Raw genomic sequence first — 25,000 nt, 5'->3', positions numbered from 1 at the left:
ACTCGCGGGAGATTAGATTTGCTGCCGCTAGGGTGCGTCTAGATTTCTAGGCTAGTGAAGAGTGGCATTATTAAAAATTATAAATGAATGCGTTGAAGAAAAAACGGGCAAGGCTGATTTTTCTTACCTGTTAGAATTAGTGCAAAAGATTCTTAATAGTGTCTAGAAATGAGCACAAAATGTATATATATATATATATATATATATATATATATATATATATGTTAGGGCTGGGACTCGATTAAAAAAATAATCTAATTAATTAATTGTCTTTCCTGTAGCTCAATGGGTAGAGCATGGCGCTAGCAACGCCAAGGTCATGGGTTCGATTCCCAGGGAAAGCAAGACTTGACAAAAATGTAAAATGTGTACCTTGAATACAATGTAAGTCGCTTTGGATAAAAGCGTCTGCCAAATGCATAAATGTAAATGTAAATGTAATTAGAGGCTTTGTAATTAATTAATCGAAATTAATCGCATTTTATTTGCATATAAATATTTGACCTGAGAACAATGAGAAGTAATTTTTTGCATGGATTTTAGTATACCATTGAATAATGACTGAATACATAAGCTTAATTAACAAAATATTGTTTATTTATTTCAGTCCAGCAGACCAGCGCAATGTTTGCCATTAAGTGTAGCAAAAGCAAATGTGTGATATTTGAGGCTTGATGTGCTGCGGTGAATTCCTTGTTGAATAGCTTGCACACAATGCTCTTGTCGACGCTTCCATCCTTTGGTTTCCCATCCACGGGGCGGAGCAAAGCGGTCTCATCAGCTTCTTCGCTCATGTTCACTTTGGTTTGTTGTTGTCGTGACTCCGGAGCGCTAGTTGGTGTTCCAGTATAATCGGTCCGTCGAAACTCATTCATTGAAAAACGTTCCGCGGTGCAAAAATAAGTGTGGTTAAAATTGTTATTTATTTTTTGCGTAATTAATCTTAATTAGTCCCGGCCCTTATATATATATATATATATATATATATATATATATATATATATATATATATATATATATATATATATATATATATATAATATAAACTGGCCTGACCTCTGAGAATGTTTTCTCTGTCCATGCAATGTTCTCACCAAAATCGGGTTAAATCGCTCGTACATGATGGGTGTTGTGTGTGTTGTTTGTCACAGATTATCTTGTAAAGAACACACCATAAGCGAGAAGAGAAAGCAGGTGATCTCAATACGTTTTCCAGCGTTTGAATTATTTATTTATTTGCTCTAAAATACCTTAAATGATGGTGTTTTCAACATGCAAGAAGAAAAATACATATAATAGCAGCAATCTACATACACTACCGTATTTAATTAATCGATGTATTAAATTATTCAAAAGTGACAGTAAATGCTTTTATAATATCAAAAAAGATTTCTTTTTCAGATAAATGATCATTTGACCTTTCTATTCATCAAATAATAATGTAAAAAAAAGTGTCACAGTTTCCACTAAGATATGATTTTTTCAATGTTTTCAACACTGATAATAATCATAAATGTGTGTTGATCATCAGATCCTCCTATGAGAATGATTAGTGAAGGATCATGTGACACTGAAGACTGGAGGAATGATGATAAATTCAGCTTTGATCACAGGAATACATTACACTTTGCTAAATAGTCATATAAAAAGATCATTTACATGGGAATAATATTTCACATTTTTACTGTATTTTTGATTTACAACAAAAATCTTCCCTCAAACTTCTTAGCAGGTGTATATTTTAACTAAACCATTTTAAAATGCCTATCAGTGACTTTTTTGAGTAATAATTCATTTTTATATATATTTCGATCATTTCTATTGTGAATGGATCTGAAATTAGAATTGATTCACTGAATTGGACAGTTTGAACTGATTCACAGAAATGAATCAAATCAATTATAATGCCATTTCTGCTGCTGATGTTAATATAGAGACATCAGGTTTGCAAGACTTAAGGAAAATTAATGTTCCCAAACCCCAATCATATGTACTAATGCAATATTAACAGTGTTGCCTCATTGTTTAGAAAGACTCCTAGTGCTGTGTATTAGAAGAGTGTATTGGATTATTCAGCTCATTTGGCTGTAAAATAATGTGACCAAAAAGGGATTTAGTATTTTCATTGGCCAAGGACCGCCCAGAGGCGTCTGATTGACATCGAAAGCAACCAATCAGAGTCCGTTTTTTTCATCGCCATGTTTAGGGGCATGACATATAAAGCCAATTTATATAACAGACACAAGTTGATCCTGATAAGTGCTTATTGTCACAGTTATAATCGCAACTGCTTTCTTTTTACATGAGTGGGTTTAGCTTCACGGTGGCTTTGTTTCATCTTGGACATCTGGAAATCGGTAGAATTAATTCAACCAACCAATCAGATGACGACTTCGAAACTCCTAAAGTGTTTCCAATTTTATGTGGATACTCTAGATACACTCACCAAAATTATATGTTTGAATTACTTAACTTTATGTCAACTGGTTCCACGTAACTGGGTTATGTTGAATTGAATTAACATTATTTATTTCAGTAAACTTAAGTTTTTTTTACGAGTTAATTTAATGCCATTTAGTTGAATCAGATTAACATTCTTAATTTTGACCATAACTATTAAAAAGGGCAAATAAAATATAAAAATAACCAGAAACGCGAGAATGATTTTTTGATGTTTTTATTATATTCAATGTAAACAGCGACTGATGAGTGTATCTCAGCCTCTGGTACGTTAGTCGCGTTGAGGCTCGCGCTGCCGGTCTCTTTGTGAGAGACATTCGTGGAAAAATCAAAACAATTGAGCAGCGATATAAACTCACAGAAGAAACATACTGGGGTCAAACTGAGCTTTCTGTAGTTGTTGATATTTATGATTTATGATATTGTTAATAACACAAGTCGACTTTGCAATCGTGAATTGTGTAGCATGAGAAGCCTAGTTCCATAAACAAGTAGCCTAATTAATATTAAGTTACTTACATTTTAGATCCAAACAACCTTTTGTTGTTCCATTTCACCCATGATTTCACCGACGGAAATAGTTCCAGAGGAAAGCAACACTCAGCGCAGTGTTTTGATACTGAATGATTCAGTGTTTTGAATGATTCATTTGAATGAACGACTCGATGACTCGCTCATGAAGACGATCACTTGCTGCCCCCTATTGGCGGTTATGTTTAAAAGTATGATTGCATGCTTTATTGAGAACATCAATCTTATAACATTATTTATTGCAGCTGTATTTTTTGCAGTTTAAATTATTTAATTTGATTGGTAACAGCCTATAGTGTCTTTACTATTATAACTGAATTTATGGTCCCACTTTATATTAAGTGGCCCTAATACCTGTGCACTTACATGGTAACTACATGTGTACATAGTATGTAACTACAGTGTAAGTACACATTGGTACATAGTATCTACAGGTGTAATATTTGTGTACTTACACATATGTAACAACTCACGGAATGGTATGCGTAAGTACAAATGTGTAACAGTACACTGGTAACAACACTTTTTTTACTTCAGTAAGTACACATGTAACAGGAATTATGTAACTACATGTTGTAACAACAATATGTATTTAATCAAGTTGTTCCAATTCCAAATGAAATTCAATACTGCAGTTACCAGTTTGGAATACACTGAACCTATATGTAAACCAGGATGATTCCTATATTTATACCATGTATTTATGACTGGCAGGACTAATGTTGAATTACAGTGTACTTACATGGTAACTCCTCAGCAACGGTAAACAATATAAAGTCTACAAAGGTCAGTCTTACCTTATTATTTAAAACACTGTATTTACAGTGTACTTACATGGTAACTCCTGAGGAACTGTCCACTTAATATAAAGTGTAAAACGTTCATAATTACTGTGTAATATGCAAAACCCAAACCTCTGTGAAACACTGTATTAACAGTGTACTTACATGGTAACTCCTGAGGAACTGTCCACTTAATATAAAGCGTAAAACATTCATAATTACTGTGTAATATGCAAAACCCAAACCTCTGTGAAACACTGTATTTACAGTGTACTTACATGGTAACTCCTGAGGAACTGTCCACTTAATATAAAGTGTAAAACATTCATAATTACTGTGTAATATGCAAAACCCAAACCTCTGTGAAACACTGTATTTACAGTGTACTTACATGGTAACTCCTTAGAATCTGTCCACTTAATATAAAGTGTAAAACATTCATAATTACTGTGTAATATGCAAAACCCAAACCTCTGTGAAACACTGTATTAACAGTGTACTTACATGGTAACTCCTGAGGAACTGTCCACTTAATATAAAGTGTAAAACGTTCATAATTACTGTGTAATATGCAAAACCCAAACCTCTGTGAAACACTGTATTAACAGTGTACTTACATGGTAACTCCTGAGGAACTGTCCACTTAATATAAAGTGTAAAACGTTCATAATTACTGTGTAATATGCAAAACCCAAACCTCTGTGAAACACTGTATTTACAGTGTACTTACATGGTAACTCCTTAGAATCTGTCCACTTAATATAAAGTGTAAAACATTCATAATTACTGTGTAATATGCAAAACCCAAACCTCTGTGAAACACTGTATTAACAGTGTACTTACATGGTAACTCCTGAGGAACTGTCCACTTAATATAAAGTGTAATTGTTAGGGGTCAATGTTGTGTACCATCATTGTTGTTACATGATAATTTCATAGGAACTTCCCACTTACTTAAAAGTAATTTAACAATTTCATGGGTAAAATGTCTAAGTATTAAACATTGATTACTTCTCGGTAAATCAAGTATAGAGGACTGCAAAAAAGAGGGGGGAACATTTAATAAAGATAAACAATGTTTATTAACAAGCATTAAACTCAGGGTTTAACAGATTCTGAAGCAGTGTATAATTCTTGATATTAATTATTGTTCTGAAATGGTTACTGAGGTTAATTTGACAATTTTGATCATGGTTTAAGGAATATCACAGTATGGCACAGTGCACTGGCATGAATTACAAAATGTACCTTAACAATAATATCTAAACGAGATTAAATAAGTGGATTGGAGGTTTTGTTTTTCTATCTCAATTTATATTTTATTGGCAGCAGTTTACGCTCTTTTTTGGATTTTTCTATGTCAGACCTTAGGTCTGCTGTCAGTGACTCCAGGCACCTCTTTGCAAAGTCGCAGAGTTTCTCCTCCTTTACTCTGAATTTTGCGATGCTTCGGAAAAACTCTGGATTAACAAGCTGTATTTCAGCCACAACAGCTGTTAATGCCAGTGTATTTCGGTCAACCCCGACTTTGGTGCATGCCTTACTGATACTCCCTTCTTTCTTGAAGGCGTGAAGAACTTTATTGTACCGCTTCAGTACATCTTCTGGGGTTGTTGCTGTAGAAAGAATAACAAAATTAAAACCAGAAAAAACAAGACTTGCATCAAACTGATCAATTTCCAATTAAAACACACACCACACAAACATATAAAAAAATCTTGGTGTTCTTGAACTGCTAGCATTTTTTACAATTAGTTTCCTATCATACAAATCATGTTCGCATTTCTCAGACATTTTCTAAATATGTTACTGTTCTAACAATATTGGAAATACATCCATACTAGGGGTCAACTGATTTTTTCAGGGACGATATCAGTACCAATTATAGTCAGAGAGATTGATAACTAATAAGTGCAATGTGTTATATGGAGTAAATACACATGAAAGATAGAAAGATGAGATCCGAAAACAGAACATGCGCTTACCACGTGAGCTGTGCTTCGTATTTGACCTGGTAGCTCTCTTGGTCTTCTTTTTATGACCTCTTTTCTTCTTCCGAGGAATGTTGCTACCAGATGACTCTGAAGAGGAGCAAGAACTCAGGGACTCCTCATCAGTGCCACTGGTGCTGCATTCAGTGCTGGAGTCCAAGAGTTTCTTCACTTTCTTGGTTGCCCCTCTGTCTAAGAACACAATAACACATTTAGTGAGACAAAAAGTCAAACAAGCTTAGAAAAGTATTCAGCATTTCATGATTGATGTGGAAGTTAAAAAAAATCCCATTCAGTGATTACTAAATTATTTAATAAAACAGTCAATAGAGCAAAACAGATATCTTTCTTACTTGAGAGTTTTAGGACAGTTTGACGGAGAAAATCTCGTTCCTCTTCAAGTGCCTTTATTGCCTGGGCCATGACAATCAGCTTGTCTTTGTCCTCCAAGGAGGAAGACTCCTCATGTCCTCCTTTATAAACAAAGTAATATCAACAACATATTTTTTATGAAAAAGTAATAGAAAATCAGCGGTATCACAGTTTTCATATATGAAGGCCAGTATCACGGATATTAGTAATTTATACTAATGTTTTGATGAAAACTAAAAAAGTCCAAATTTAAAAAAATTGTCAGGCTTCAAATACATAATAAATGTCATATTTACCTGTACCTTTCCTATCATATACAAGAATTGAATAAGGTTTTAAAAACACTGCACTGCATAAATTAAAAATAGATGAATCTTAGTACGCTACAAGCTTTCTTTAGTCAAGAGCAATGAGTAATTTTCTCTGTTCCCTTTGTTCTTCGGTTAACTTTACTGACAGAGATAAATAGGCTGCTGCCACTAAGACCTGCAACTGCTGACAGGATCTCACGCATTTCATTCTCTCACTACTGTACTCTTTACTCGTTAGATATTATTTATTTAATTTAAAGGGTTAGTTCACCCAAAAATGAAATTTTTGTCTTTAAGGACTCTTCCTAATGTTGTTCCACACCCGTAAGACCTCCGTTCATCTTCGGAACACAGTTTAAGATATTTTATATTTAGTCCGAGAGCGTATGCAAGTGTATGCACACTATACTGTCTATGTCATATGGACTACTATGATGTTTTTATTCCCTTTCTGGACATGGACAGTAAAGTGTGCATACACTTGCATACACTCTCGGACTAAATATAAAATATCTTAAACTATGTTCTGAAGATGAACGGAGGTCTTACAGGTGTGGAACGACATTAGGGAGACGAGTTAATTACATAATTAAACATTTTGGGTGAACTAACCCTTTAAGACTGTTCCTCGACAAAACAAATATTTTGGTATAAATGTGTGTGTTATTGTTCTTTCAAGCGCAATACTGGCGTGCAAGTCTTTTTGAGTGTTGTGTGTGTCAGGATGTTCTTTTTTGTCTTGTCATGCATGAATGGTTAAAACAATTTGCGTGGATAAGAGCACAATCGTATAACTAAAGGATGTACTACAGAAATAACAGATGCTGCGTTAATTGCGTTAAAGCTGGACAAAAATTAAATGGCATGCATTTGAGTTAACTTTGAGAGAACTACATGTCATACATTGTTGACAGAAAAAGTGGACAAGACCTCAGCTAGCAGCCAGCTGCGGTTTCATAAATTTAAAATGCATACAACCTGGGCTGCGTTTCCCAAAAGCATCGTAAGCCTAAGTTGATCGTATAACAATTGCCACCAATGGTCTCTATGATATGAAATTAGGCTTACAATGCTTTTGGGAAACACAACCCTGTTTAGTTCCCAATAGACCCTTTTACAGCCCACGTGATCAAAGAGTTGCGTGCGCATTTTGGCAACGGAAGTGGTGTTGTTCCCTAGTGGTTCTAATGTGTGAGCAACTCCGAAAGTTTATCAAAACCGTTTCCCAGCATCAAAATGTCTGGCTGTTGCGTTTTCGGTTGCACTAATCGCTATTCCACCAATGGGCTTAAGTTTTATAGGATTCCGACAGGATCACGGCCGTTTCAGAAGAACCGGCGGTACCTGTGGCTGCAGGCGAATAATGCATTGATTGGAACGAGGACATAAAAATGCTCGCATAAAAAAAAAATCATTTGTAAAACATTTACTGAACTTGAAACTTAATTATTTATAATAAACCTCCCAACATTGGCTGCCACTGGTGTGTATGTACCCCCAATTTCAGTTGTAATGATTTTATTAATAGTTTAATTGCAAAATAACCATCTGAGAAATGTATGCAAGCAACATGGTTGCTATTAAAGTACTATAGCATTACAAAATTAAACTTTAAACAGAAGTGTGTCGACATACAAACTATACAAATCAATAACAACATAAAATGTAAGGAAAAGGATAAATGTATGTATGTCTGTGTGAAGAATAAGAATAAATGTAGAAAATTGTATTGGACATTCTGTACATGCCCACAGACAACGTATTCATAAGCATCCAGTGATTTATATGCTTGTCTCGGGTGTACACGCTCGGTTTCTCAACTAAATATACGTATATATCCGACCACTGTATATCTGCTAACATCTTCTATCCACTCCACTATAGTACACGGATCTGGTAGCCGAATAACATTTGATAAAATCAACTTTTTAAAATAACTTTATCGGTTTGTGTTGCTTAATCCGCTCACGTAGCTTGACATACTGCTGATTCTCGCCACAGCTTGTTGCCAAAATGCGCGCGCATACGTTGCTACGTCATCATTGTATACAAACAGTAAAAGGGTCTATTAAGTAAATACAAACTCACCTGCTTCTGGAGATGCCACTTCAACAATAGATAAGTCATTATCATCGTCTTTTCCATGGTATTCTTCATCTATTTGCTTGGCCGGATCATCTTGTACAAACATAAAAGGATAATGTTATCGTCTGACAAATGTAGCCAAACTGATGCAATGTTGCATCAGGGACATTCATCAATACTTAAAGGGTTAGTTCACCCAAAAATGAAATTAATTTCATTAATGAATCACCCAAGCGTCGTTCCACACACGTAAGACCTCCGTTCATCATCGAAACACAGTTTAAGAATATTTTAGTCCCATATGCAGTCAATGCCCACTATACTGTCCATGTCTAGAAAGGGAATAAAAACATAATCAAAGTAGTCCATATGTGACATCAGTGGGTTAATTAGATTCTCTTGAAGCATCAAAAATACATTTGGGTCCAAAAATATCAAAAATATGACCGTGTTCCTCCAAAAAGATTCAAACGGTTAATGAATCAGTGAATCGATCAATGATTTGGATCGCGTCAAACTGCCAAATTGCTGAAATCATGTGACATTGGCGACCCGAAACATTGATCGATTCACTGATTCATTAACCGTTTGAATCTTTTTGGAGTAAAACACGGTAGAGAAGACAATGCTTAAAAAAGTCATAGTTTTTGTTATTTTTAGACCCAAATGTATTTTTGATGCTTCAAGAGATTCTAATTAACCCACTGATGTCACATATGGACTACTGTGATGATGTTTTTATTCCCTTTCTGGACATGGACAGTATAGTGTGCATACACTTGCATACGCTCTCGGACTAAATATAAAATATCTTAAACTGTGTGTGAAGATGAACGGAGGTCTTACGGGTGTGGAACGACATTAGGGAGAGGAGTTAATGACAGACATTTCATTTTTAGGTGAACTAACCCTTTAACGTGAAAAGGCTTAGCCTAAAATGGCTCAGTGTTCCAAAACTATAGTCAATGATAATCAATTTTTAATCTATGTATATCTGTGTGGGTGTGTGTGATGTAAGGTTTGCACCATATCTGCCCTAAACTAACAGTGTTGGCGATTACGAAAATATATATTTTTAAAGTTTCTGTAATAGTTAATCTACACCAGGACACAGTAGTGTTTCTAAAGCTTAAATATAATAATTTTACAAACAAATTTGGGATTTAGTGGATTCAAAGACCACACAAAATGTTTTATGAAAAGCAAGTCTTTGGGAACAACTTGAAACTATTTGGAAGTCAATAACAACAGAGGCTGTGGAAAAGTACATACAAATTCCAGGAAGAATGCAAACTGTTATCAAGACCAGGATAGGCCATACAAATCATTACATTTTTTTGGTTATTTTGTGTGATTAAAAAATATTTGTTTCACTTAGTTATTTGCATAAGAAATTACAAGAATATTTTTAGTTTTTAAACCATTTTTTGACAGAATCCAAAAATACATGCTCTTTATTTTGACAGGTGACGGAGGTGTAATACATTTGACAAGCACTGTATAGAGGGCAGTTTTACCTTATTAAAACCTGTGTATCTGCGTTTTTCAAATACTTAAATTACTTTATTCAATCACAATTCTACAAACGGTTACTACCACCATCAACAAAAACAATTTTTACACTGCAAAGGTGGAACATAAGCTGCATCTGACATGATATTTACTGTGTTTATTTACACATAGTGGTTAATGATGCTCATGTACATTTCATAAGATAAATAGCCTGTAAAAAAATTATTCAGTCATTATATTATATAAGTCAATATAGAGGTAAAGCTGCAATATTAAGACAAAATCATTATGGTTGATTATTGCTCTTGAAATTTTAAGGATGATTATTAATTTATTGGTGGAGAAAAAAGCATATCTGACTACAGAAAAAACAAAACAAAGCTAAGAACCGTTAATGAAATTGTTTAGGCCTATTGTTTTTTTTTAAATTAGAAATAAAGACAACATAGAAATATAGTACTAGTAAGTTAGTAGCACTAGCATGAAAACAAAATGGTTATTGAAACTGGGAATATATTAGAAAGCAATCAAAAAACACTGAAGCAGTCCATGACTTCAGTCTAATCCGAGTTAGCGTTTCGCAAAATGAATCTCTTGACGTTACTTGCATCTTTTCTCTCTTTTTCTGTTATTTATGATAGGCTAATAAGAGATAATTCAGAATTTATTCAGTAAGCAGATGCAACCCTCATGACGTGATGACTAATTAAAATGTCTCTGATTGGACATCATAATGTTCAACACCGCAAACTAAGTGTAAAATAAATAATCATCATAGTGGTACTACTAGCTAACATTAGGTCATAAGAAGAACTGACATGTTAAGTTAGCTAACTTAACTGTTACCTTTGTCCAAGAGGTCCATGGCATCAGGTGCGCTGCCTTGGAGGCAGTTCCTCTTCAGAGAAGCCCCTTTCTTTCGTGGCATACTGTCGTGTGGATGTAACGTTAGGTAAGTAAGAGGATTTAAATTGGTAATACAAATCGGAGACTAACGTTACCTGTATGCTGTAGAAATACTCCTAAATCCTGTTCAGTCTATGATCCTGATAGTGATCAAGTTGGCGCCGGACGGTTCAGAATGCAACAGGCCAATCAAAACCAACTTACGTCAATGTCACGTTTCACGTAGGCACTAGGCAGCCATTTACCAGCGTCGCGCCAAAAATTTCAAATCGGACAGTAAATCTAGATGGCTATGTGTTCAAGGCAATTAAATAAGTTAATACGCCTGTGCAGTAGTGGAAAACATAGAAAAAAAATAATAAAATGGCTACAGAAGAAAGGCTTGCTGTGCAAGGCACCAAGTTGCCGCCGCTGTGGAAAAAAGATGCGAATTACAACACACAGTGGACGTGATGGTTACATATGGTAAGTAAGTTAACTTCAGGCACATAGTTTAATTCGTTATTTGAATAGCCTAGTTAACGTTAACATAATTTTAGGGAACTTCCTTCTTAGATTTACTAATATTTTGCACTGTTTTCTTAGGACATGTCGAAGAAACACTCATCGCAGAATTACACTCTCCATTCGCCATGGTTCACTGTTCAATAACTCGAGAGTTGCTCTGGTTAAGTGGATGGAGTACATATACAGGTAACGTTAATATGATAGCCAGGCACTGTTTAAACTGTATTTTACTGTGTCGTTGTTACAGTGTAATTATATGTTTAAGTACTGAGTAATATTAATTAAGTAAGTTACATGCACTTACTATAAGTTAGGGTTTGTTTGGATAATCATGCATATTTAAATGTTGATACTATTGCAAATATTGTAAGTACAAGTATGTAACAAGGACACTGTAAAATAACTTTTTTTAAAAACCTGTCAAAAATAAGCCGTTAATATCGCGTTAACGCAAATTCATTTTAACTGCATTATTTTTATTAAAGCAGCGCGCATTTCCTGTTTGCCACATAAAATACCGGCAGTTCAATAGGGAGCGCTCATCTCTTAAAGGGGCCACACTATATTCCGACTGGTGGAATATGGACCTCCCCCGGGTATGGTGTGGTACTGGTGGGCTCACAGGTCCGCATGACAGCTTTCACATTACCAATTTTTCATACAAACTGTGCCCTGTGCTGAATTAAACTGCCAGTTTAAAAACGTTCTTTATTTATATCCAAATGAGAGAAGTGACTGCTTATTCTGGTCCTCTCCAAAAGTAGAAAAAATAACTCACTATTCAAGTTTTAATGTACAACTCTCCACATTAGTGTGTTATAGAAGTTTGCAATGACATTCCACCTAGGCTACTCCAAATTACCCATTGTTTTTAACTTGTGTATTACCTAAACATACAACTAAGACTCAGCAATTATACCTAAAATAACTTTTTTAAGAACATATTACTGTTTAAAAGGCCGCTATTATGCAATTTTATTAAAAATAATAATATTTATTTCTAATCGTCTTGTATTAATTAAATTTTTTGTCTTTAAAGGTTTTCACAGGGTCTACATCTAAGACAGATTGATTTGATGGAAGACTGTGTTGCCAAAACATCAACAACATTGTCCAGAATGAACAAATTGCTCAGAAAGGTAGCTAAATTTAGCTAAATTTAATAACTTTTCAGTACTACATTGCTCAGCTAATTGAACTGTAATTAATATAGTTTATACACTGTAAAAAAAAATTGTTTTGTTTTTTGTTGGTTTAACTTAAAAAGGTAAGTAACCTGGTTGCCTTAAAAAATTTTGTTTATTGAAATAAATTGTTTTGAGTTGATACAATGAAGGAAATTTGTTCAATAAACAGAAACTAAAAATATTATTGTATCTGGACCACATAAAAAATTTGATAAATCATGAAAATAGCACTATTTGGCATGTTTCACTGCGTCATCAGAAATCAGACACACACAATTACCCAATATGCTTACAAAATCTTTGAATAGTATTTTAATAAAGGTTGTCGAATCTCTAAAAATTTTCATTGTATTAACTCAAAATTTTAATTTCAATGAACTCAAAATTTTAAGGCAACCAGGTAACTTTTTTTCTAAATAATTTTTTACAGTGTACTAATATCCACATTTTTTACAGGTTTGCATTTATGCATTGAGTAAACTGAAAAGAAAAACAGGTCTTAGAGTTGGCGGGAAGTCAAGACAGAAGTTTGTGGCCATAGATGAGTCTAAGTTTGCTCACAAGAGAAAGGTACATCTGACATGAGAAATACAAAAAGTTTGTTTTTTACCATGTTGAAATGCTAAAGTTGAAATTCTAAAGCGATATTCACTAATACCACATGCAATTAAAAGACGTGATTGAATGATGTGAACCAATAGCTGAACAATTAATTTCTACTGTCAGAGGTGTAAATGGAGTGAATGTAATTAGTTACTTTACTTAAGTATCTGTTGTAAATGTACTGAGTATCAAATATTAGCAACTTTTACTCTCTATTTGACAATTTTACTCCAATACCTTTGTGATAAGTAATGTAAGTACGCATTACATTTTGCATTAGTGATGGGAAGTTCCGAGAAATGAATTTCACGGAAATTCATTTCATTTCCTTCATTTCCTTCATTCAACCGGTTCTTTCGGACAGTTAGTTTCAATGAAACGGTAAAAAAAAAAAAAAAAACGGATCAACGGTTCTTTTACGTCCTTACGTAATGACATCATTTATATCATCCTGGCGGATGAAAATACATTCAAACACATTCATGTAAAGTATTTGTAATCATAACTTAGTATAGTAATAATTATTATTGTCATCATCATCATCATTTTGGATAAGTTTTTTTCATTTATGTTTTGCAAAAGCACTCAATACAGCCACTGTCGTGCAAACACTGATGTTTTACACGGATTAAATAGACTTACATTGATATAACATAAACTTACACAAATCCTTGGTTCACCTGTGCTCATGTTATCAGCATCAGCTGTCCGAGAGAAACAGTTCGGTTCAAGAAGACGATATCACGCATGCTCAGTATCTCAGCTCATCGGTTCTCAGAATCAGACATGTCCGAAAGATCGAACGTGTCCGATAGAAATGGTTTTCGATTCTGTACTGGTGATCTGAGAACCGCTGCAACTCGTTCCTGACTCGAGAACCGATGTAGTAGGATAGGCCTATGTGTGCTGAGCTGCGAACTGCAGCAAGCTGAATATTCTAATATCGAACCTACTGTTTTGTATCGACTTAGAAATTAAATAAGAAAAAAGCTGTTCCTGAAAATATTGTGCATTATTGATTACACAAATAAATGTTTAGTTTGACCGTTTTACAATCCATAGTGTTTCCAAACTTTAAAATAATACAGTGATAAGACAGCTTTATGTGATGATGTTTCCAAACGTGATTTTTTTTTTAATATACTTGAAACCTGCATTTCGTTCCTCTGAACAAATAACACGCATGCTCAGCTCTTTGACTTATCGGTTCTAAGTATCCGACATGTCCGAAAGAAACGATCCGAGAACCGCTGTACGTTCGGTTACACGCGCAACGCTCAGTATCAGCTGCTTATGAGTTCATCAGTTCTCGACCGGCTCACTAAAAAGAACCGGTTAAAAAGAACGATTTGTTCGCGAACCGGTCATCACTATTTTGCATGTCACCTAACTTTTTCTGCAGCAGTTTATTTCTGCTATAAAGAAGTGATATCACTATCTATATTCATGTGTACTGAGCAATGGCTTGAATGACCACCAAATGGTCATGGGGAGATCAGAATCCAAGTGTATGTTTTATCAAACACAATCCAGGTTTAACTGCTGTTAACATTTGTTATGTTTCTTGTGTTTATGCACTTTCAGTTTAATCGTGGCCGCTGTCGTACTACTTGGCAGAGAAAAAAAGGCTGGGTGTTTGGGATGATGGAGGTTAAAGGAGTTCGCCGCCTACCAGTCTTAAAGATGGTAAAGGACCGTTCCAGGACCACATTGATGCCCATCATTAAAAGGCACATCAGAAGAGGGTCAGCTGTTTATAGTGACAATTGGAGGGCATATCTGAATGCGCTACAACCACAAGGATACAAACACCTAACTGTAAACCACAGCAAAAATTTTGTTGATCCCCAAACTGGCTGCCACACACAACATATTGAACGGGCCTGGCTAGCCATCAAGGCACAGGTATCAAGATTCAGGGGTAACAAAACTAAAAAACTATTGAAAGAACACTTGAAATTCATCCAGTGGCACTACTGGCTGGCAAGAAGAAATAGGAAAGGTGCTTTGGGACAGTTGATCCATGATATTAGAAAAGCATACAGGTTTAGATTTAAATAAATGGTAAATGGTAAATGGACTGCATTTATATAGCGCCTTTATCCAAAGCGCTTTACATTTTTGCCTCACATTCACCCATTCATACACCGACGGCGATGTCAGCCATGCAAGGCGCCATCCAGCTCATCGGGAGCATGCTGGGGTTAGGTGTCTTGCTCATGGACACTTCGACACTTGGTCAGGTGGAACCGGGGATCGAACCACCAACCTTTCGGTTTGTAGACAATCTACATGAACCACTGAGCCACTGCCGCCCCTAATATACTAATATCAGCTGAAAATGCATGATGTTTTGATTTTCTAGATGACCTCTCTTTTTTAACTTTGCTGTGACCTTTTTCAGATTCGTAAATCTGAAGAAAAAAAAACTTCTTTGGTTGATTCTGGGATATTACTGCATAGCACTTTTAAAGATTTACCATTTATTTCCTTTATTTTTTCCTTTAATTTCTAATTTTTAATGAGACATTCTGGTGACCAATTTGCCTTTACAGTAAATTACAGTATTCTGTTATTGTGTAGTGTACACAGTGTAACTGCAATTGCAATGCTTGCTACATTTTAAATGCCACATTAAATTGAGTATTTAGAAATGAGGTTTCAGTTAATATTATAATGTTAATATACATATAATTAATGTACATATACAGTAAATTGTGGTTGGTATCAAGTATTTCACACTTTATATTAAGTTCCTTAGGAGTTACCATGTAAGTACACTGTTAATACAGTGTTTCACAGAGGTTTGGGTTTTGCATATTACACAGTAATTATGAACGTTTTACACTTTATATTAAGTGGACAGTTCCTCAAGAGTTACCATGTAAGTACAATGTTAATACAGTGTTTCACACAGGTTTGGGTTTTGCATATTACACAGTAATTATGAACGTTTTACACTTTATATTAAGTGGAAAGTTCCTCAGGAGTTACCATGTAAGTACACTGTTAATACAGTGTTTTTCACAGAGGTTTGGGTTTTGCATATTACACAGTAATTATGAATGTTTTACACTTTATATTAAGTGGACAGTTCCTCAGGAGTTACCATGTAAGTACACTGTTAATACAGTGTTTCACAGAGGTTTGGGTTTTGCATATTACACAGTAATTATGAATGTTTTACACTTTATATTAAGTGGACAGTTCCTCAGGAGTTACCATGTAAGTACACTGTTAATACAGTGTTTTAAATAATAAGGTAAGAATGACCTTTGTAGACTTTATATTGTTTACCGTTGCTGAGGAGTTACCATGTAAGTACACTGTTAATACAGTGTTTCACAGAGGTTTGGGTTTTGCATATTACACAGTAATTATGAACGTTTTACACTTTATATTAAGTGGACAGTTCCTCAGGAGTTACCATGTAAGTACACTGTTAATACAGTGTTTCACAGAGGTTTGGGTTTTGCATATTACACAGTAATTATGAACGTTTTACACTTTATATTAAGTGGACAGATCCTAAGGTGTTACCATGTAAGTACACTGTTAATACAGTGTTTAACAGGTTTGGGTTTTGCATATTACACAGTAATTATGAACGTTTTACACTTTATATTAAGTGGAAAGTTCCTCAGGAGTTACCATGTAAGTACACTGTTGATACAGTGTTTCACAGAGGTTTGGGTTTTGCATATTACACAGTAATTATGAACGTTTTACACTTTATATTAAGTGGACAGTTCCTCAGGAGTTACCATGTAAGTACACTGTTAATACAGTGTTTCACAGAGGTTTGGGTTTTGCATATTACACAGTAATTATGAACGTTTTACACTTTATATTAAGTGGACAGTTCCTCAGGAGTTACCATGTAAGTACACTGTAAATACAGTGTTTTAAATAATAATGTAAGACTGACCTTTGTAGACTTTATATTGTTTACCGTTGCTGAGGAGTTACCATGTAAGTACACTGTAATTCAACATTAGTCCTGCCAGTCATAAATACATGGTATAAATATAGGAATCATCCTGGTTTACATATAGGTTCAGTGTATTCCAAACTGGTAACTGCAGTATTGAATTTCATTTGGAATTGGAACAACTTGATTAAATACATATTGTTGTTACAACATGTAGTTACATAATTCCTGTTACATGTGTACTTACTGAAGTAAAAAAAGTGTTGTTACCAGTGTACTGTTACACATTTGTACTTACGCATACCATTCCGTGAGTTGTTACATATGTGTAAGTACACAAATATTACACCTGTAGATACTATGTACCAATGTGTACTTACACTGTAGTTACATACTATGTACACATGTAGTTACCATGTAAGTGCACAGGTATTAGGGCCACTTAATATAAAGTGGGACCTTATTATGTTGGTATTTAAGAGTCATGTTAGTGGTTTTGGGGGTTACTAGTGAAGTGTTGAGCTTGTGCTGGACCTACATACAAGAGTTTGCTATAATAATAAAGCAATTGCTACGGCAGTGCTCTGGGCAAATTCATATAAATTCTAGACTGCCCATATTGAACATCACATCTGCAAAGAAAAGTTATATTTAGTTTGTTGTTATGTTCTATGTCTTGTACTATGTTCCTTCAATTTTTTGGAGATTTTTTACTAGGCCAAAACATTCTCAGAAACCAGTTTAAGTTACAGTGAAGTGATTGAACTGAGTTGGTTGGACATAACTATTTTACATAGATTCTTCATCGGTCAGTCATGTTGTCACAACACAATAATTTTGCATAGATTAAAAATAAGACTTTAATGTTAATAAAAACTAAGTTGGTTGTGTGGAACCACTATCCATAACTGAATTAAGTTAAAGTATACTTTTTCAAGTGTAATATTATTTGGGCTTTAAGATTTTTCCAGTAAACCTGGAGTCCTCCATGATTCCTGTTCTCTCCGACAGCAAAGCACTTGAGCGCGACAAACTTGTAATCGCAACTTCAGAATTGGGAAGTAGGACATCAAGGAAAACCAATGATTCTGTCTGAAAAATGAATTACAGAAGTCATATAAATCACAACCACTCTTATATTTTTATATAAATATATTTGTATTACTACTAAAATAAAGTATAAAATGCTTGTTATGAGGAATGTTAAGGCCCATTCACAGAATGATAACTACAAAGTAACTATAAAGTTGAAATAAGTGTTATAATTATGAGAATAAGTCCATACAACCGTTATAGAGATAGCTAAACAGAGGAACGATATCGTCAAAAAAATTTCAAGCAACAGTTGTTGTTTTATTTATCTTCATACACTGTAAAAAATTATTTAGAAAATAAGTTACCTGGTTGCCGTTCATCGAAATTAAAATTTTGAGTTAATACAATGAAAATGTTTTGAGATTCAACAACCTTTATTAAAATATTATTAAAAGATTTTGTAAGCATATTGGGTAATTGTGTGTGTTTTATTTCTGATGACGCAGTGAAACATGCCAAATAGAATGATTTATCAAAAATGTTATGTGATTAAGATACAATAATATTTTGAGTTTCTATTTATTAAACAAATTTCCTTCATTGTATCAACTCAAATGTTTAATTTCAATAAACTTAAATTTTAAGGCAACCAGGTTACTTACTTTTTTAAGTTAAACCAACGAAAACCAACAAAAATGTTTACAGTGTAGTTACCGTTCTTGGTGTGAATTAGAGGATGGATACCCGACCCGAGCCCGACGGGTTCCGACGGTACCCGACGGGTCGGGCCGGGTTCGGACAGATATTTAGAAATGACGTTCGGGTTCGGGTCGGGCTCGGTCACGTCAGCGCGAAAAGGCATTGAACCTTTTAAATTTAAAACTGCTTATTATGCAAGTAGCCAATGGGCCTGTTTAACTTGATGCAATGGTTTGTTTTTGTGATTAAAATACATGTAAAATATTACCCTAACATCCGTCTTCCTGCATGTGGAAATTTGTTTATGTCGCCGTGACAACAACGCGTGCACGTGCGTGCATATTGCCCGCGGCATCCTCGTCATTCCAGTGAGTGCAACTTCAGCGCTGCTGGCAGGAGGACAGCCTTGAAGCCGTCCACAGTTGATGCAATCCTTTTTCTACATAAAACCTCGATTAGCCTAAACTTTGATGGAGAGATTATGTAAATAGATCCCATGTTGCAGTTTAGGAACCACCGTTTTGTTAGCTTGGGCCATTTTTAGCAGACCTTTGTTCCTTTAATTTCAGTTGGCTATTTGATTGGGCTCTGTGTAAGGTTTGATGCCCCGTGTGCGCGCTGATGCGCTCGTCTGTAAACATTTCAGAATGCCTTCCTACAGCTGCTTAATAAAAGCGGGGTTTCCACACAAACAAACGTGCGTGTCATTAGTATATGAGGGGAAATAATTGATTTTAACTGTCGGACTCGGGTCGGGCTCGGACATAAATATTTGAATGCCTGTCGGGCTCGGGCCGGGTTCGGTTACTGCTCTGTCGGACGCGGGTCGGGCTCGGACAGAAAAATGCGGCCCGATCCGCACTCTAGTGTGAATAGGCCGCTCTGTTTTAAAAACAGTTAAGGTGAAGAGTAGTTATCCTTTCGTCAGTACAAGCGATTATTCAAAGCTGTTAAATTACACCTGAAGTAAATGTTTATCAGTCAAACAAAAGGATTTATTGCAGCTGGCTTATTGAATTTGACTAAGCTAATCAAGCTGTTTACAGTGTCTAAGTAAAGGAAATAAAATGGCAATAGAGCCGGCTGTCAGTCACTGGGAGTCGAACAGGCCAGTTGCGTTCTGATTGATCAGGTCTGAACCGTGGCCTTGACAGGCGCCACGGCTGCTATCGACAGCAATCTGGTGCAGGAGAGACAGAGAGAGAGAGAGAGTAAAAGAGCGAGCGAGAGAGAGAGAGCTGTCCAGCACTATTAACCTCTGGCCCTGACGTCCTTCTAGACATCACCGCTGCAGTAATTAGGGAGTCAATCGCAATCGCATGTATCACTTACCCTGTCGTGTCAGTCAGAGCGGCCCGTGACAGATTCATTAAGCTCTTGCCCTCCAGGTCCCCCAGCCAAACGGACCTATAAACTACTTTTAACAGGACCTCACAAATTGGAGGGGGCAAGAGGAAGGGGAGGGTGCGTTAACAGCAGAGAATAAAAGCTAAAATGACAATTAGCATTGATCAGTGGGTGGAAAACGGACACTCAATGACAAGAGATCGCAGGTGAAATGGCCTTCTGGGGTATAGCGGTATACGGGTGAACGCACACGCGCTCCAGACTTTATATTGCTGTGGTGTCAGTATAGGCCAGACTCAAATACGTACGCAAATGTGAATGCTGTCGAAGCACAGCATACAGCAGGGTCCAAAAATCTAATGGAAATGCTTCTTTTTTTGTTGCAAACTACAAATTAGATTTTATATAAGCATAACAATTTAAGTGAAATTTTAATTGAACAATTGGCGTGTGGCTTGTCCCCTGTTTGCTTTAATGACAGCAGCAAAAAGCAATAAAGCAATTCAATTTGACATTCACATGGTCAATGTCCCATTTTATTGCTGATTCAGTTTAGTACAAAATCTTAGTCGGCACCAGTGTTGCCACAGTTACTTAAAAGTAATCAGATTACGGATTACTCCTTTAAAAAGAAACTTAGTTACTTTACAGATCACTTGATTTTAAAAGTAACTAAGTTAGATTACAAGTTACTTTATTAGTTACATTCAGCAGTTGCCGCCTCAACAACCGTTTTTGGCAACACTCATTTTATTGGAAGTGCATTTTTAACAGTTACGTCAAGAATGTATCCTGACTAGCCCTGCATTTATGCCAGAGCCCGATGGCCTCGACTTTTTAAGCCCCTTTTTTAGGCTTCTCCTTCGTTTTTATATTTATTTAAATTATTAAAAGGAACAATGAGATGTGCTGTGCTGGTGGAAACAACATGAGACCATGATAGCTTACACCACTGTCAAGACATGGCTCGCACAGGGTTAAAGAGTCCGTTTCTTCAGTGCAGCTGCTAGAGTTATGGCCTTTTTACAACTGGTTCCTTCATTCGTTTTCTCTGACCAGGTATCTATCTGATTGCGAAATGGCCAGGAGTAGGCCTAAATGCCTTCCGAGAGTCTTTCGAGACGTATTTAATTCCGATCACTCAAACAAACCCATTCAGAAGGTGGATGAAAGCATTTCAGACCAAACCGGACAAATGTAAATGTATCTGGTTGTTTAATCACAATTAAGTTGTAATTAAGTTGTTTTACCACATGTGTAAATTTTACTCCTGGCAAATAATTAAAAAATAAATGTGTGAGAGCGTGTTATGTTGTAGTCAGATAGATATGATGGTGCTACTGCAAGCCAACGCAAATGGCCGTAAGTGAAACTTAAAATAAGTCCCAAAAAAAAGTAACACAAAAGACAATCATCTTCAATAAAAATGAATGAGACTAAATGATCTTGCAAGTGCTTAGGTTGCTCTCTCTCATAATGCGATCTTTGAATTTGACATGAGCTGCTGAATAAAATGCTAGAATCTTTTGCTTTGATGTGAACTCGATTACATGAGCATATACCGCGGGAATTGAAGATCGGATTTATATTAATTTTGCTGGAGTGTAAGGTAGGCTAAAAGACAACCTGCACGTTCTTTTTTTTTTTTTTAAAAACCCTTAAAAGGTTATACATAGAAGTATAGTTGAGTATACTCCAAAGATCCTTTTATGCTAAAAGGGTTCTATAAATGACAAGAAAGAACCATTTTGGCACTTAAAAAGGGTTCTATAATATAGATATATTATAGAATACTGCAAAAAAATGCATTTCTTATCTTAGCAAAAATTAGACTTTTTTTCCCAATTACTTTTGCTTGTCTAGTAAATACTTCTTTTTTAAAAGCTACACTGTGTAACTTTTTTAGTTTATTCTTAGCTAAAAACCAACCCGATCACACATAAATGCGTATAAATAGTACGAGTGTGCAATGTCGTGGAATGTATACGCCAAAACTCATTTTGCCGTGCATATGATACGCTGTTTTTCGCGTGCATATGATACACACTTTATGGCGTATATATGACACGCTCTTGGGTAGGTTTAGGGTGGTGGGGTGGGGGGTTCGTATGTATAATACGGCATAAAGTGCGTGTCATATGCACGCGAAAAACAGCGTGCCATAGACACGCCAAAATGAGTTTTGCCGTATACATTCCACGACATTGCACACTCGTACTATTTATACGCATTTTTGTGAGAATAGCCTGCTAAAAACACTTAGTTCTTTCAAAAATATATGTGCTCATTAATGTATATTTACTTCTTTCAAGTAATAAAGTATTTTCATAAGTTTATAATATGCCATTGAAAATACATACGGGTGAGGGTTTCGAATGCCAGTCGCCATGTTGCCCCTCCATCTTGTAAGTACATTAGCCAAAGAGGGACCCGTAAATTCAAACATCGCCTTTCGCGTTTTAACATTCGATGGCACCGTGTCGAATGTGAAGAGGGGGATTGCCACGTTAATATTGGACTAAATCGGCCACCGTAGGAGTTAAAACAAAATCAGAATTGAGAGGAACAGAAACTAATATTCACTGGATGGTCATATACCTTTACACCGCTAGATGGGGGAAAATATCACACAGTGTAGCTTTAAGAATGTTTAGATGTTTGGACTAGAAACAAGACAAAAATACTAAGTAAGAAAAGCATTTTGTGCAGTGAACCTTTTAGGGGTTCCAATTACGTAGAATCTTTGTACCTTACATTTGAACCTTTTAAGGTTCTATAAAGAACCTTTTCTTCTAAGAGTATAAGCTATAGTATAGTATAGTATAGTATAGTATAGTATAGTATAGTATAGTATAGTATAGTATAGTATAGTATAGTATAGTATAGTATAGTATAGTATAGTATAACGCCGTTGCGAGCAGTAGGCTAGCCTATCAGCCTGTCTCAGCTCATCAAAAATGTCTTTGTGGTGGTATAATAACTAGCCTACTTTGTTTTTAATGTCAAAATAGTTATATTTCGTTTCGTTTCTTTATTAAGTTCATTTAGAAAAATGTTTAGAGCAATTTTTTGTTTTTTTTTATGTGACGACTCAGTGAGTTAACTGCATGTTTAATCAATTTAGCCTCTCAAACCAACTCTTGACTTGTCTTGCCTATATAAACTTTAATTTAACAAACAAAAAATTGCTCTGAACTTTTTTTCTAAATTAGTTTAATAAAGAAACGAAACGAAATATAACTACTTTGACATTAAAAACAAAACTGAACTATTTTAATGGCTGCAACAATGTAAAAAAAAAAAGACTCAGGCTCAGAATTTTGATAAGCTGTTGGGTTTTTACTAAGGAAAATGACTAAAATAGTAACTCACAGTGACTTGGATAAGTAACTTTAATCTGATTACTGGTTTGGAAATAGTACGTGTTAGATTACTCGTTACTGGCATCCCTGGTCGGCACGAAACTGGAGTTGTGATACTCTTTTGGTCTCTCTGTTGTGTATATCCGAGTGAAATGGCTTCTCGAACAAGAACAAATGTGGGCGGGGCTTGATTTTGTCCATGAGGAATTGATTGGATGGTTGTGGCTTGCTATTGGTGGATCTCATGTGAGTGACAGGTTGCCCCACCCTCACACCATGAACAAGTCATCAGAGAAGAGAAGAGAAGAGAAGAGAAGAGAAGAGAAGAGAAGAGAAGAGAAGAGAAGAGAAGAGAAGAGAAGAGAAGAGAAGAGAAGAGAAGAGAAGAGAAGAGAAGAGAAGAGAAGAGATTGCAAGCTATAGGGAGGGGAAATTATTTTTATTAAAGATTATGAGGCAAGTAAATTATATTTAATTTATTGGTGGTTTTGTATTTCTGCTGCATTTAATTTAATTAGTTTAATTAATTTACAAGAAATACTATAGTTACAATGTAGCCTTACGTAGTCATACTCAATTCTAGTCAGAATATGAGTCTGAAACTGCTCCATTGGGCTGTGATTATGGGGCGTGTTTCAACAGAACCAGGAAAGACATCAACTGGATAGAGCTACAACCAATCAGAGTCACAACCAATAGCAACAAAGTAATGCATATATGTTAGTTGTCAAATCTCAACAGAGCTCAACTGCACTGTGTTGCCAAGTCCGCGTTTTTTTCCGCTGGTTGTTTTCTATGTCCGCGGGTTGAAGTGACCTCAATTATGTGATATATAGACCCATGAGTGCGAATTTTAGCAGGCAACCTTGCCAAAATAACCCACATTTTAACCCCCAAATGCCATTTTTTTTTCCGGAGAACCCAGTTTCTGTTCGGGGATAATTACTCCTCTATGGATCCAGTCCAGACTGAACCGCCCGACCTAAAAATTGTTGTGTGCGTGGCTAAGTTCGGCTGGCATCCAGGCTAGTTACAATGTTGAGTAGAGTTTTCTTTACTACTGTCTTTGTGATATGTGTATAGGTTTTTAGTTAGTTTAACTGAACTTTTTTAATGTTAACCTTAACTAACTTTATTTTATTTTTTTATATGTTTAAGTTTTGGGCCAATATTTAGAAACATACTGTATATAAAATGTAACAACAACCAAAATGAATGGTAATTTTAGAAGAATACCTGTTAATTGGCTGATGACAAATGTCCCTACTATATGGTGAAAAACTGTAAGAAATCTTAATGGACATTTAAATACTGTTTAATGTACAGATTTTGAAAGTATGGTCATCTTATAATTTACAGTCAAAAATATAAACTAACAT

At 35.4% G+C, this 25,000-nt stretch overlaps 3 protein-coding genes across 7 annotated transcripts in view; 2 read left to right on the top strand and 1 right to left on the bottom strand.

Annotated features, from left to right (window-relative positions):
* The window catches only part of srrm3 (serine/arginine repetitive matrix 3), a 184,428-nt gene that overhangs the window by 26,617 nt on the left and 132,811 nt on the right, over positions 1-25,000 (top strand). The window lies entirely within an intron of this gene.
* Positions 4,675-11,174, bottom strand: LOC137072137 (coiled-coil domain-containing protein 106-like). Of its 2 annotated transcripts, XM_067440353.1 has the most exons (6): positions 11,046-11,174; positions 10,891-10,973; positions 8,536-8,625; positions 6,118-6,237; positions 5,759-5,956; positions 4,675-5,389 (listed from the first exon to the last, which is right to left on the bottom strand). In XM_067440353.1, the coding sequence occupies exons 2-6, from the start codon at positions 10,970-10,972 to the stop codon at positions 5,076-5,078; spliced, it is 804 nt and encodes a 267-aa protein (XP_067296454.1). In that variant the 5' UTR covers position 10,973; positions 11,046-11,174; the 3' UTR covers positions 4,675-5,075. The 2 variants fall into 2 exon arrangements, with proteins under 2 accessions (XP_067296454.1, XP_067296455.1); XM_067440354.1 differs by lacking the exon at positions 11,046-11,174 and having other exon boundaries at positions 10,891-11,026.
* On the top strand, positions 11,224-15,308 carry LOC137071668 (uncharacterized). The gene is made up of 5 exons (XM_067439850.1): positions 11,224-11,415; positions 11,536-11,643; positions 12,497-12,596; positions 13,101-13,214; positions 14,832-15,308. Exons 1-5 carry the CDS (start codon positions 11,237-11,239, stop codon positions 15,306-15,308), a joined length of 978 nt encoding a protein of 325 aa, XP_067295951.1. The 5' UTR covers positions 11,224-11,236.

The sequence above is a fragment of the Pseudorasbora parva genome, chromosome 3, assembly GCF_024679245.1.
Source record: "Pseudorasbora parva isolate DD20220531a chromosome 3, ASM2467924v1, whole genome shotgun sequence".
Lineage (NCBI taxonomy): Eukaryota > Metazoa > Chordata > Actinopteri > Cypriniformes > Gobionidae > Pseudorasbora > Pseudorasbora parva.
The sequence above is the reverse complement of the archived record's forward strand: the minus strand, read 5'-3'. Positions and strand labels throughout refer to the sequence as shown.